Source organism: Nerophis ophidion, linkage group LG09, assembly GCF_033978795.1.
Source record: "Nerophis ophidion isolate RoL-2023_Sa linkage group LG09, RoL_Noph_v1.0, whole genome shotgun sequence".
NCBI classification, from domain to species: Eukaryota; Metazoa; Chordata; class Actinopteri; order Syngnathiformes; family Syngnathidae; genus Nerophis; species Nerophis ophidion.
Window position 1 is genome coordinate 64,018,073 of NC_084619.1, and position 16,001 is coordinate 64,034,073.

General features: G+C 39.4%; 1 protein-coding gene and 1 long non-coding RNA gene across 3 annotated transcripts in view; one reads left to right on the forward strand and one right to left on the reverse strand.

Annotated features, from left to right (window-relative positions):
* The window catches only part of LOC133559627 (receptor-type tyrosine-protein phosphatase epsilon-like), a 73,796-nt gene extending 59,240 nt beyond the window's left edge, over window positions 1-14,556 (forward strand). The window contains exons 20-22 of one of the 2 annotated variants that reach the window (XM_061911562.1): window positions 1,466-1,617; window positions 8,467-8,602; window positions 10,445-14,556. In XM_061911562.1, the coding sequence (XP_061767546.1) occupies window positions 1,466-1,617; window positions 8,467-8,602; window positions 10,445-10,519 (363 nt within the window). In that variant the 3' untranslated portion in view covers window positions 10,520-14,556. The remainder of the gene's footprint in view (window positions 1-1,465; window positions 1,618-8,466; window positions 8,603-10,444) is intronic. The other variant, XM_061911563.1, reaches the window with a different exon arrangement.
* Window positions 1,319-16,001, reverse strand: part of LOC133559628 (uncharacterized) — a 37,187-nt gene continuing 22,504 nt past the window's right edge. Inside the window, exon 4 of the long non-coding RNA XR_009808214.1 lies at window positions 1,319-1,611. This is a non-coding gene — a long non-coding RNA (uncharacterized LOC133559628). The remainder of the gene's footprint in view (window positions 1,612-16,001) is intronic.

Below are 16,001 nucleotides of genomic sequence, written 5' to 3' on the forward strand. Positions count from 1 at the left end.
CAAGTGGAGGAGTTCAAGTACCTAGGAGTCTTGTTCACGAGTGGGGGAAGAGTGGATCGTGAGATCGACAGGCGGATCGGTGCGGCGTCTTCAGTAATGCGGACGTTGTACCGATCCGTTGTGGTGAAGAAGGAGCTGAGCCGGAAGGCAAAGCTCTCAATTTACCGGTCGATCTACGTTCCCATCCTCACCTATGGTCATGAGCTTTGGGTCATGACCGAAAGGATAAGATCACGGGTACAAGCGGCCGAAATGAGTTTCCTCCGCCGTGTGGCGGGGCTCTCCCTTAGAGATAGGGTGAGAAGCTCTGCCATCCGGGAGGGACTCAAAGTAAAGCCGCTGCTCCTCCACATCGAGAGGAGCCAGATGAGGTGGTTCGGGCATCTGGTCAGGATGCCACCCGAACGCCTCCCTAGGGAGGTGTTTAGGGCACGTCCAACCGGTAGGAGGCCACGGGGAAGACCCAGGACACGTTGGGAAGACTATGTCTCCCGGCTGGCCTGGGAACGCCTCGGGATCCCCCGGGAAGAGCTAGACGAAGTGGCTGGGGAGAGGGAAGTCTGGGTTTCCCTGCTTAGGCTGTTGCCCCCGCGACCCGACCTCGGATAAGCGGAAGATGATGGATGGATGGATATATATACACAGTGTAAGTACAGTACAGGCCAAACGTTGGGACACGCCTTCTCATTCAATGCATTTTCTTTATTTTCATGACTATTTACATTGTAGATTGTCATATCAAAACTATGAATGAACTTGCGTGGAGCTACTTACTCAACAAAAAAAAAGGTGAAATAACTAAAAACATGTTTTATATTCCAGTTCCTTCAAAATAGCCACCCTTTGCCCAAACTAATCAGAGCCTGCAGCTCAGTATCGAGGCCACTTATTGGCTCAGCATTAGACACGAATAGAGATAGGATCAAGGTGACTATGTTCTTGTAGAGAGGGCCTAGAATAATGGCAAACATCGCATTTAGAGAGTTGTAAAGTTTTTCTATATTCGATTGATTGCTATTTCGCGGGAGTTAATTGAGACCGACAACAAATTCCATCCATCCATTTTCTACCGCTTATTCCCTTTTGGGGTGGCGGGGGGCGCTGGCGCCTATCTCAGCTACAATCGGGCGGAAGGCGGGGTATACCCTGGACAAGTCGCCACCTCATCGCAGGGCCAACACAGATAGACAGACAACATTCACACTCACATTCACACAACAAATTAAGAGCGGTAAATGGATTACTGGATATGGAAATGAAGATAGGTAAATAATATGTTGTGCAGTTAAAAACATTTATATTTAAGTGTTTTTCTGGTTATCTGCACAAGCTGTTTTGTTTCTGATTAGTCTCCATTTCTAAAGCTGCATGGTCACGTCATCGTCCAATAGAGCAAGAGGGGAACGGGCTCCGAATGATTCCGTGAAACGTCAAAAAAACAACAGCTTCTGTCTCTCGTGCTTAGGAGAAGCGCTCGCAACACGTCCGTCATTTCCACTTCCACGGATGGCCTGAGATCGGAATACCGTCGGAGGGCAGAGGGATGATTGACATCATCGCGGCCGTGCAGCGGCAGCAGCAGCAGTCTGGGAACCATCCTGTCGTCGTTCACTGCAGGTGAGAACTGTGGAGGTCGGCCTGAAGTGCCAGCTAAAAACACTCCAGCTAACATAATAGTGAGAGAGTCCAGTCCATAGTGGATCTAACATAATAGTGAGAGTCCAGTCCATAGTGGATCTAACATAATAGTGTGAGAGTCCAGTCCATAGTGGATCTAACATAATAAATAGTGTGAGAGTCCAGTCCATAGTGGATCTAACATAATAGTGAGAGTCCGGTCCATAGTGGATCTAACATAATAGTGAGAGAGTCCAGTCCATAGTGGATCTAACATAATAGTGAGAGTCCAGTCCATAGTGGATCTAACATAATAGTGAGAGAGTCCAGTCCATAGTGGATCTAACATAATAGTGAGAGTCCAGTCCATAGTGGATCTAACATAATAGTGAGAGTCCAGTCCTCAGTGGATCTAATATAATAGTGAGAGAGTCCAGTCCATAGTGGATCTAACATAATAGTGAGAGTCCGGTCCATAGTGGATCTAACATAATAGTGAGAGTGCAGTCCATAGTGGATCTAACATAATAGTGAGAGTTCAGTCCATAGTGGATCTAACATAATAGTGAGAGAGTCCAGTCCATAGTGGATCTAACATAATAGTGAGAGTCCAGTCCATAGTGGATCTAACATAATAGTGTGAAAGTCCAGTCCATAGTGGATCTAACATAATAGTGTGAGTCCAGTCCATAGTGGATCTAACATAATAGTGAGAGTCCAGTCCATAGTGGATTTAACATAATAGTGAGAGTCCAGTCCATAGTGGATCTAACATAATAGTGTGAGAGTCCAGTCCATAGTGGATCTAACATAATAGTGACAGAGTCCGGTCCATAGTGGATCTAACATAAGAGTGTGAGAGTCCAGTCCATAGTGGATCTAACATAATAGTGTGAGAGTCCAGTCCATAGTGGATCTAACATAATAGTGTGAGAGTCCAGTCCATCGTGGATCTAACATAATAGTGTGAGAGTCCAGTCCATAGTGGATCTAACATAATAGTGTGAGAGTCCAGTCCATAGTGGATCTAACATAATAGTGTGAGAGTCCAGTCCATAGTGGATCTAACATAATAGTGTGAGAGTCCAGTCCATAGTGGATCTAACATAATAGTGAGAGAGTCCAGTCCATAGTGGATCTAACATAATAGTGAGAGAGTCCAGTCCATAGTGGATCTAACATAATAGTGAGAGAGTCCCGTCCATAGTGGATCTAACATAATAGTGTGAGAGTCCAGTCCAAAGTGGCTCTAACATAATAGTGAGAGTCCAGTCCATAGTGGATCTAACATAATAGTGTGAACGTCCAGTCCAAAGTGGATCTAACATAATAGTGAGAGTCCAGTCCATATTGGATCTAGCATAATTACAAAATAACAAAAGTCTTCCAGTTAGGTTGAAGTTCAAGTAGCAATGATTGTGTGGCAAATTTTTTCCTCTGCATTTGACCCATTCCCTTGTTCACTCCCTGGGAGGTGAGGGGAGCAGAGGGCAGCAGCAGTGGCAACACCAGGGAATTATTTTTGGGTGATTTAACCGCCAATTCCAACCCCTTGATGCTGAATGCCAAGCAGGGAGGTAATGGCTTCCATTTTTATAGTCTTTAGTATGACTCGGCCTGGGGTTTGAACTCACGACCTACCCATCTCAGGGCGGACACTCTAACCACGAGGCCACTGAGTAGGTTTTTCCAGACTATATAGGAGACCAGGCTTTCTGCTCCGCCGCTCCCACTCTGTGGAACACTCGCCCTGACCACCTGAGGGCACCACAGACTGTGGATGCTTTTAAAAAGTATTTTTTCCGGAGTGTATGCCGTTACCTAAAGGATTTAAAAATCAGCGTATTCTGTTTTTATTTACTATTAACACAACTACCCTGGTTTTGGGGTTCGTACTTTGCACGTACACGCAAACCCTGAGTAAATGCGTTGCGTTCTTCGGGCCCGGCTGATACTGGAAGGAGTTTCCACTTAAGCGACACGTTCTTCTTTTCCGTAACGTCTGTTACAATAAAGTCCCAGCTTTGCCTCAACAACCCCTTGATGCTGAATGCCAAGCAGGAAGGTAATGGCTCCCATTTTTATAGTCATTGGTTGACTCGGCCCGGGGTTTGAACTCACCACCTACCCATCTCAGGGCGGACACTCTAACCACAAGGCCACTGAGTATGTTTTTCCGGACTATATGGGAGACCGGGCTTTCTGCTCCACTGCTCCCACTCTGTGGAACACTCGCCCTGACCACCTGAGGGCACCACCGACTGTAAATGCTTATAAAAAGTATTTTTTCCTGAGTATATGCCGTTACCTAAAGGATTTGCAAATCATCGTATTCTGTTTTCATTTACCATTTACACAACTTCTCTGGTTTTGGGGTTCATACTTTGCACATACACGTAAACCTTGAGTAAATGCGTCGCGTTCTTCGGGCCCGGCTGATACCGGAAGGAGTTTCCACTTAAGCGGCACGTTCTTCTTTTCCGTAACGTCTGTTACAATGAAGTCCCAGTGTCCTTCACCAACCCCTTGATGTTGAATGCCAAGCAGGAAGGTAATGGCTCCCATTTTTATAGTCTTTGGTATGACTCGGCCCGGGGTTTGAATTCACCACCTACCTATCTCAGGGCGGACACTCTAACCACAAGGCCACTGAGTATGTTTTTCCGGACTATATGGGAGACTGGGCTTTCTACTCTGCCGCTCTCACTCTGTGGAACACTCGCCCTGACCACCTGAGGGCACCACAGACTGTAAATGCTTATAAAAAGTAGTTTTTTTTCCGCAATATATGCCGTTACCTGAAGGATTTGCAAATCATCGTATTCTGTTTTTGTTTACTATTAACACAACTTTCCTGGTTTTGGGGTTCATACTTTGCACATACACGCAAACCTTGAGGAAATGCGTCGCGTTCTTCGGGCCCGGCTGATACTGGAAGGAGTTTCCACTTAAGCGACACGTTCTTCTTTTCCATAACGTCTGTTACAATGAAGTCCCAGTGTCCTTCACCAACCCCTTGATGCTGAATGCCAAGCAGGGAGGTAATGGCTCCCATTTTTCTAGTCTTTGGTATGACTCAGCCTGGGGTTTGAACTCACGACCTACCCATCTCAGGGCGGACACTCTAACCACAAGGCCACTGAGTAGGTTTTTCCGGACTATATGGGAGACTGGGCTTTCTGCTCTGCCGCTCTCACTCTGTGGAACACTCGCCCTGACCACCTGAGGGCACCACAGACTGTAAATGCTTATAAAAAGTAGTTTTTTTTCCGCAATATATGCCGTTACCTGAAGGATTTGCAAATCATCGTATTATGTTTTTGTTTACTATTAACACAACTTTCCTGGTTTTTGGGTTCATACTTTGCACATACACGCAAACCTTGAGGAAATGCGTCGCGTTCTTCGGGCCCGGCTGATACCGGAAGGAGTTTCCACTTAAGCGACACGTTCTTCTTTTCCGTAACGTCTGTTACAATAAAGTCCCGGCGTTGCCTCACCGGGGCCGCCGTTCTTATGCCTAAACCACTTATGTGATCCTTTATAAAGACTTAGCAGCGGAGGCTTTGATCAGAACCTAGCTTCAGGTGAAGTGATTCTAAAGCGGCGGCGGCCCCCCGCCGGGACGGGCCCAATCCGGCGATTCGCAGTCAATTAAAAGCTCTCAAAGTGAAATATCCTCTGACTCCCACTATGATTAATCTGATAAGATGAGCTAACGACAGGAAATGGTGTCATCACTCTCCTCTTTGCCTTCATCACCGCACGTCTAAGAGGGGCTTTTTAAAGCTGTTTCCCCCGCCCCCCCGGGAGCGGGGCTAACCCTCGGCGATCCCTCGACGTCTCGCCGCGCTCGTCCAAATTGCACGTCGCTGTAAACAGGGGCTCCGTCAAACACTCACCTTCTGCACTGATTAGTGTTAGCGCTCGGATTAGCCTGTCTTTAAGTGGGAGAGGGGGGGGATTATTAGCACCATTAGCCCGCGCAGAGGTCACCTTTTTCTTAATCGCCAAACTTCTGCATTGTGACGGATGGAAGGCGTGTGTGCTAGAGGATAAGCAGTGTGCTAGAGGATAAGCGCACATAAGACGACACATTGGAATATTGACGACAATAATATACTGTGCGGAACTTGCCTTTTGTTGAGGAGAGACAAGGTTCAATCATTGAAAACATGCATCTCCATCAATAATGAGGATGGAGGCGGGAAACTTGGGAAATTCGATTCCGATTCCTGGGGTGACGAGTCAATTCGTAATTAATTGTTAAATCAACACGATTCTCGATTCAAACCTATTCTCGCAATGTGTTATTTGCATGGAAGTGGCCCTAAAAACAGTTTGTAAAATATTATCATTTCAAAAAAAAAATGTATACATATATTTGGCCCTGCGATGATGTGGCGACTTGTCCAGGGTGTAAATTGCCTTCAGCCCGATTGTAGCTGAGATAGGCACCAGCGCCCACCGCGACCTCAAAAGGGAATAAGCGGTAGTAAATGGATGGATGGATGGTATACATACGTGTATACATGTATATGCAATTTTTTTTTTTAGATTTGATTCTTTAAAATAAAGTTTTTTTAATATAAAAAATATATATCTTTTTGTATTTTTAATATTAAAAAAACATTTATTTGTATATGTATGTCTATATAGATAGAATATATAATATATACATGCAAAAATATATAATATGAAAATATATATTTTTTATGGGATCAAATCTAAAAGAAAAATGTTTTTAATATAAAAAATATGTATTTTAATATTCTATATTTTTAATACAAAAACAGTTATATATACAAGCATATATATACAGTATATATATGTATATAAATATATATTTGCATATATATATATTTGCATATATATTGTGTGTGTATATATATATATGTATATATATATGTATATATATATATGTATACAGTATATATATATGTATGCATATATATATATATATATATATATATATATATGTATATGTGTATATATGTATATATATATATGTATATATACGTATATATATACATACATATACATATATATATATATATATATATATATATATATATATGTATATATGTATATATATATGTGTATATGTATATATATATATATATATATATATATATATATATATATATATATGTGTATATAAATGTGTATATATATGTGTGTATATGTGTGTATATATGTGTATATGCATATGTATATATATATGTGTATATATATATATGTGTGTGTGTGTGTGTGTGTATATAAATGTGTATATATATGTGTATATTGTGTATATGCATATATATATATGTATATATATAAATGTGTGTGTATAAATGTGTATATATATGTGTGTATATATGTGTATATGCATATATACATATATATATATGTATATATATGTATATATATACATGTATATGTGTGTGTATATGTATATTTATATATATATATATATGCATGTATGTATGTATGTATATATATATATATATATATATATATATATATGCATATATATATATGCATATATAAAAATGTATTTTCGAATATAAAATAAAAAATAAAACTTTTTTAAGAATAAAATTCCAAAAAATAAATTTGAATCGAAAATCGTGTTTAATCAAGAATCAAATAATAACATTATATTATAAAAAATTGTATATTTGTATATTTTATTGTATATAAATATATTTATAAACGGTACATCCAGAAATTAATCACAGCGCTTCACTTTTTGTAATGTAACAACCTTATTCCAAAATAAAATACAGTCATAAATGAATATATATATATATATATATATATATATATATATATATATATATATATATATATATATATATATATATATATATATATATATATATATATATATGTATATATATACACATGTGTGTGTGTGTTTTTAATATTAAAAAATATATAATATATAAAAATATATATTTTTTTATATTATTCTTTAAAAAAATTTAAGAATCAAATAAAATAAAAAAATTAAAAAAAAAGAATTGTAGGCCATTTCCATGCAACCAAAAGGAGCTTTTCTAACCTATAACCTTGTTTTCAAAGAAAGTGTCACCAAACAACACATTGCCAGAAGCAATCCAAAATGTTTTGGTAATCTGGAGCATTCAAAGTTCCTTTCACTGGAACTATGGAGCCAAGCCCAACTCCTGAAAAACAATTCCAAACCATAATTCCTCCTGCGCCAAATTTCACACTCGCTGACCCCTCTCTGTCACTTTAGGGCTGAGTTGCTGTTGTTCCCAAACTCTTCCTTTTTCTGACAAACAAGCCGACAGTTGACTTTGGAATATTTAGGACCGAGGATATTTTACGACTGGATTTGTTATCACACAAATTTGTGTTTCAATAAGTGCCAACAAGCAGACAAAAGCTGTCTTTGATCTTACCAATCAAAAGGCTTGTAAAACTCCACTGTGTAGGATGGGAAGCGACATGAAGGTGTCGGTTTCTTTGATATATTGTAATTTTGTCTTGAGCCGAGATCTACAAAGCAGAGAAGAAGCAGAACCTGACCCCCTTCCAGGCACCTTTTCTTTGAATTGTTTTGTGACCAAAGGCAGCGGCTGTTTACGACCCCTTTCCCTTGGAAACAGCTGTTGCCATGTAATCAGGAAAGTCCAAATAAAAGAGGAGGCGTAAAATATTTCGTCAGAGCGTGATGGGCGACTGCACAAGAGTACAGCCCAGACGTTTCTCCTCAATTGAGCTAATTTGAATTCTATCTCTGTTTAATTCCTTGCTTCTTGTCTTGTTTAATAGATGTCATCAGTGTTTGAACCTGTGATATCATGTGACACGGCTGCCGTTGTTATCGTCCATCAGTGCCGGCGCGGGTCGGACGGGCACCTTCATCGCCCTCAGTAATATCCTGGAGCGGGTGAAGGCCGAAGGCCTCCTGGACGTCTTCCAGACCGTCAAGAGTTTACGCATGCAGAGGCCGCACATGGTCCAGACCGTGGTACGCTAATGTCCGCCTTCCTGGCCCGTACATAACCTTACTCCTGTCACATAACTTGGTGTGTGACACATGCTAACCGTTTGCATTTTTATGTTAGCATGCTAACATTAAAGTGCTAGCTTTTTGAGCTAATTTTGCAACCGTTTAAGAAAGAGTCAAATAACACAGTATGTGACAACTGTTAACTGTTAGTGTGCTAACGTTAGCATGATGGCACGCTAACATTAAAACACTAACTTTTTAGCTAACTTCACTTTTTTTTCTCTAATTACACAGCCAAGCACCTTCCAGTCATATAACTTGGCATGTGTCACATGCTAACTGTTAGCATGTTTATGTTAGCATGCTAACATTAAAGTGCTATCTTTTTGAGCTAATTTTGCAACCGTTTAAGAAAGAGTCGCATAAAGCGGTATGAGACAGCTGTTTACTGTTAGCGTGCTAATGTTAGCATGCTAACATTAAAATGCTAACTTTTTAGCTAACTTAAAAAACATTTCCCTCTCAATTACACAGCCACACACCTTACAGTCATATAATTTGGCATGTGCCACATGCTAACCGTTCACATGTTTATGTTAGCATGCTTACATTAAAGTGCCAGCTTTTTGAGCCAATTTTGCAACCGTTTAAGAAAGAGTCAAATAACACGGTATGTGACAACTGTTAACTGTTAATGTGCTAACGTTAGCATGCTGGCACGGTAACTTTAAAATTATAACTTTTTAGCAAATGTTACGTTTTTTTCTTTCTGATTACACAGCCACACACCTTATATAAACTTGGCATGTGTCACATGCTAACCGTTCAAGTGTTTATGTTAGCATGCTAACGTTAAAGGGTTAGCTTTTTGAGCCAATTTTCCAACCGTTTAACCTAGAGTCATATAACTTGGTGTGTGACAGCTGTTAACTGTTAGCGCACTAATGTTAGCATGCTAACACTAAAATACTAACTATTTAGCTAACTTAACATTTTTTTTCACTAATGAAAACAGCCACGCACATTACAGTCATAATTTGGCATGTGGCACACGCTAACCGTTTGCATGTTTATGTTAGCATGCTAATATTAAAGTGTTAGCTTTTTTAACCAATTTTGCAACCGTTTAACCTACAGTCATATAACTTGATGTGTGACAGCTGTCACTGTTAGCGTGCTAACGTTAGCATGATAACACTAAAATGCTAACTTTTTTAGCTAACTTCACTTTTTTTTCTCTAATTACACAGCCACACACCTTACAGTCGTATAACTTGGCATGTGTCATATGCTAACCGTTCGCGTGTTTATGTTAGCATGCTAACATTAAAGTGTTAGCTTTTTCAGCTAATTTTGCAACCGTTTAACCTACAGTCATATAACTTGATGTGTGACAGCTGTCACTGTTAGCGTGCTAACGTTAGCATGATAACACTGAAATGCTAACTTTTTTAGCTAACTTTATGTTGTTGTTTTTTTCTAATTACACAGCCACGCCCCTTACAGTCATATAACTTGTCATGTGTCACATGTTAACTGTTCAAATGTTTATGTTAGCATGCTAACATTAAAGTGTTAGCTTTTTGAGCTAATTTTGCAACCGTTTAACCGAGAGTCATTTCAACTTGGTGTGTGGCATGCTAACACTAAAATGCTAACTTTTTAGCTAACTTAAGTTTTTTTTTCTCTCTAATTACACAGCCAGGCACCTTACAGTCATATAACTTGGCATGTGTCACATGCTAACCGTTAGTATGTTTATGTTAGCATACGGTCCAGACCGTGGTACTGCCAATGTCCTCCAGAACCTTACTTCTGTCTTCTTCTGTGTTTGTTGTTGTTGTTGTTTTTTGTCTTCAGGAACAGTACGACTTCTGCTACCGAGTGGTGCAGGATTTTGTGGACATCTTCTCCGACTACGCCAACTTTAAGTAGCGCTTCCACCTCCGTCAGATTATGCAATTGTTGTTTCGGAATGTATGTTTTTTTATAAGGTTACACTTTTTACATTTTGCATAAAAAAAAACATATTGTACTATAAGCAAGCATTTAGGATTAATTTTTAGCGACCGAATGTCCCTTTGGGACAGACGACCCTATTGTATTTCTAAGGTTTTATTATTATTATTATACCGCCGCCTCTTTGAACTGTAATTTGACCCTCTTAACATGCTTCAAAACTCACCAAATTTAACACACACATCAGGACTGGCGAAAACTGCGATCTAGTAAAAAACCAAACCCCAAAACTCAAAATTGCGCTCTAGCGCCCTGTAGGAAAAAACACAGACAAAACTCCTTGTAACTTCCATTAAGAATGTCGTAGAGACATTAAACAAAAACCCCTATGTAGGTCTGACTTAGACCTAGATTTCCGACACTGACTACCTTCAGCAAAAATCAACAGGAAGTTGGCAAAAACCCCTTCAAAACAAAAGATTCCTAAAAAATGTAATTTTTGCCTCTTTGAGCTGTAATTTGACCCATTTATCATGCTTCAAAACTCACCAAATTTAACACACACATCAAGACTGGCGAAAACTGCGATCTAATAAAAAATCAAACCCCAAAACTAAAAATTGCGCTCTAGCACCCCCTAGGAAAATATACGGACAAAACTGCTTGTAACTTCCATTAGGAATGTCGTAGAGACATGAAACCAAACCTTTATGTAGGTCTAACTTAGACCTAGATTTCAGACACTGACCTCCTTCAGCAAAAATCAACAGGAAGTTGGCAAAAACCCCTTCAAAACAAAAGTTTCCTAAAAAATGTAATTTTTGCCTCTTTGAGCTGTAATTTGACCCGCTTAAAATACTTCAAAACTCCCCAAACTGGACACACACATCAGGACTGGCGAAAATTGCGATCTAATAAAAAAACAAACCCCAAAACTAAAAATTGCGCTCTAGCGCCCCCTAGGAAAAAACACAGACAAAACTGCTTGTAACTTCTGTTAGGAATGTCGTAGCGACACGAAACAAAAACCTCTAGCTTTAATTTTTTTTAGTTTTACTTGAAAATATCGACTCGTTTTACCCGTGCAAAACACGACGAACAAATACATCTGCAGGTGTTTACACGCTCAGTTCCTATTACCTTTGTTCGAGCGGCCACAATGCCTTTTAGTGGCATCCAGTAAGTAAGAACACGTGTTAAAAGTGGCGAAATAAGTGACATTTCCCCAACAAAAGCATCCCATTTAAAATGCATTTGTAAATGACTCGACTTCCTCCCCCCGATGAATAACTCAGCAGCCGCTGTCGCTTGTCATTTTAGTCAACTTCAGCAACTTTCCTCTTTCGCCCCCGGCCATATTACTTAGTGGTTCAGTGGCTGACACTGCAAAATGCCATTAACCCATATTGGAAATAATGTCTAATAACTCCCAAGTCAAAACATGTCATTCATACCTCGAAGTGCTCCGTATCCAATTACACTTTCAACATGCTTGCCATTTCCCCGGCATGCATGTTTGATTAGGAGAACACTTCTAATCGTGACCTTTGTTTGTCATCGAGTGACACCCGGGTTTTGGGTTGTTGAACATTTTTTTGTGTTTGGAATAGTCTGCCGTTGTTTTGATGACTTGATGAATTCATGCAGCTATTAATGGACAAACAAGGGTTTGAGTAAATAGGTGCGAGGCCTTTTTGTTTTTGTTTTTAAACAAATTTTGACAATAATAGGACACAGTTTAGAGCAGGGGTTTCAAACACGCAACCTGCAGGCCAATTGCGGCCCCCACCTTAATATGAAAGTCTAATGTTAGTGTGCCCCGTGAGTTTTATATGAATGGCGAATAACAGCTCTTTCAACGTTCAGGGTTGCCTACCCCTGCATTAGTGGAAAAGCGGCAAATGAGTGGAAGCGACAGAGATGTTGCCATGAAGACGAGCTCCAAAAGGGCTCTTTCAACATTCTGGGTTGCCTACCCTTGCATTAGTGGAAAAGCGGCAATCTGGGTTGCCTACCCCTGCATTAGTGGAAAAGCAGCAAATGAGTGGAAGCGACAGAGATGTTGCCATGAAGACCAGCTCCAAAATGTCTCTTTCAACGTTCTGGGTTGCCTACCCCTGCATTAGTGGAAAAGCGGTAAATGAGTGGAAGCGACAGAGATGTTGCCATGAAGACGAGCTCCAAAATGGCTCTTTCAACGTTCTGGGTTGCCTACCCCTGCATTAATGGAAAAGCGGCAAATGAGTTGAAGCGACAGAGATGTTGCGATGAAGACAAGCTCCAAAATGGCTCTTTCAACGTTCTGGGTTGCCTACCCCTGCATTAGTAGAAAAGCGGCAAACGAGTGGAAGCGACAGAGATGTTGCCATGAAGACAAACTCTAAAATGGCTCTTTCAATGTTCTGGGTTGCCTACCCCTGCATTAGTGGAAAAGCGGCAAATGAGTGGAAGCGACAGAGATGTTGCCATGGAGACGGGGCTTTTCTTACAGTCACACCGCGACACCTGTCTGTCAGTAATAACAGTCCCCCGATAAACCTGGACCAATTCAAAACGTTATTTGTAGAGATGTCCGATATTATCGGCTGATAAATGCTTTAAAATGTAATATCGGAAATTATCGGTATTAGTTTCAAAAAGTAAAATGTATGTCTTTTTAAAACGCCGCTTTAAGGAGTAGTACACGGACGTAGGGAGAAGTAGCATGTGACACATGCTAACTGTTCAAAAGTTTATGTTAGCATGCTAACATTTAAGTGCTAACTTTTTGAGCTAATTTTACAACCGTTTAACCTAGCGTCATATAACTTGGTATGTGACACTTTTTAACTGTTAGCGTGCTAACTTTAATACGCTAGCATGCTAACATTAAAGTGCTAACTTTTTAGCTAACTTAATGATTTTTTTTCCCTCTAATTACACAGCCATGCATCTTAGTACATGACACATGCTAACCGTTAGTATGTTTATGTTAGCATGCTAACTAAAGCATGCTAACTTTTTATCTAATTTTACACTTTTTTATCTGTTTCCGCGGCCATACACCTTACAGCTGTGTTACTTGAAATGTGAAATACTAACGTTTTAGGCTAGTTCTGTAGATTTTTTTTTGTATAATTACACCTAAAACTCACGGATTCTGACACAAAGCACAGCGGCGATCCCCGGCCAGCGGTCCAGGGCACAGATAGCAGGACTATCAAAATATTCTAGTTGATGTTATTATTGTATGATTTGAAGTGCTTGAGCATTTGGGACCTTATAGTTATATATTTATTGTACGTATATCGCGCAATAGAACCGATGTTGTAATAGCGCTAGGGAGCAAAACGCTTAGCATTACCAGTGCTGATGAGTTGATTGTAAACAACAACACTTCTTGTTGGAGTTTCACAACAACAGCGGAGTAGTGGCATTTTTAAAGTGCATGCAGAGGTAGACAAATAACATTAGGAGGTTGCCTACAGCCACAGCGAGACCACACCGGTCGTTTTTTTGGCATTTACGATACGTAGGAATAGTAACGGCTCGGAGGCCTCGCTGCAAGAAGTGTTTCGTGGAACTTTCTGCCTTGTTTTCCAGTATCTTGTACAAAAGTTGATTGCAATAAATAATAGATGGTTGAGAAATGGTGGCGGTGGTTTTGTCGGGCTCCGAACAGGTGCACGCCAGCGCAAACACGTCGCGGGAGACACGAGGCCCCTCGGAGCACTCAGGCCGCCTCCATTAGCGGCGTTTTGCGTCCCATTAGTGTGTCACACCTGCGGAGAGGGGATTGTAATCCTGACGGCGGCACCTATAAAACCACAACAACAAAAAACCCCGCCCTCAGCTTGATGCTAACAAGGCTAACACCGAGGTGAGTGGAGTCCAGTTGATGTCGGCGTTGGTGATGGTTTTCATCGGCGCTTTTGTTTCCGCAGCTGGGATGGATCGAACGCTAATGCACGTGTTGTTGTTGGCCTTGCTGCTGCAGGGCGCCCTGGCCCAGCACTGGTCCTATGGCTGGCTACCGGGCGGGAAGAGGAGCGTGGGAGAGCTGGAGGCAACCATCAGGGTGAGTTCACATTTATTCATTTTTTATTTTATTTTTTTTTAGTGTTTAAATATATTGCATTATTTATTTTACAGTACAAAGGGGTGCTAAAACCGCACTGAAAAGGAAAATGAGTAAAAAATAAAGTTATAAGGTGAATAATGGCATATTCCCACCCCTGAAAAATATTTAAGATAAAATATTTTCAAAAGAAAAAATATATATATATATTTATATTTTTAAAAAAGATGCATTTATTTATTTTACAGTACAAAGGGGTGTTTAAACCACACGGAAAAGGAAAAAGGAGTAAAAAATAAGGTTATAAGGTGAATATTGCCATATTCCAACCCCAAAAAATATTTAAATTAATATATTTTTTAAAGAAAAAAAATAAAATAATAGTTTTTATTTATATATTTTTTTAAGGATGTATTTATTTATTTTACAGCACAAACCACTATTAAAGCCACACTGACAGAAAAAAAAGAAAAAAGAATAAAGTCATAGTTTATAGTTAACTCATTTATCATTGTTAATTGGTTCCGGAAATGACCGGCGATGAATGAATCATTTTCATTAGTTATAAATCAAAAATGCCAAAAAGTGAGAAGCCTCATAAAACAATTCCAATATATATATATATATATATATATATATATATATATATATATATATATATATATATATATATATATATAATGCCCTGACTAACAGGGAACCCTGCGAAACAGGCTTGTCGGGATGATATAGCCTCTTGTGTTTTTTTCCTGGCACTACTGTACAACGGATAAACCACAGAAACCTTGACTGTAAATATATATATATATATATACATATATATATATATATATATATATATAAATATATATAAAATCATGTAGCTTTACTGCCCCCTTGTGATTCTGTGCCGTCACAACTCCCTCCAGCATACGTAACAGTTTCAATGTCGTGTGTCTGCTGGGAAATATTTTTAAAGCTGATATTGGATTGAAGTTGGGGTTCGTCTATTTTCTTTTCATTAGACTGATCAACATTATGTTATTTTTGTAAACAACATCAGACATTTCTTTTTCAAAAGGCGTTTATTTTAGGCCAAGGCTGTGCCTATAAGCGGCCCAGGGGAGTTTTTGTAACTCGTAGCCTGTTTTTGAAACGGTTTTATTACTTTTTATATATTTTCAGAATCGTGTTGACTTGGAATATATATATATCCATCCATTCATCCATTTTCTACCGCTTATTCCCTATATATATATACATACATACATGCATGCATATTAAGAGAATCAACAATATAAAACATTTAGCTATACTTTTTTATTTATTTATTTTTAAACAAGTTTTTAATTATTTTATTATTAACATACTTACGAGGAAAGTCAATAATACAACCATAACGATACTTTTTTTTTAAATATA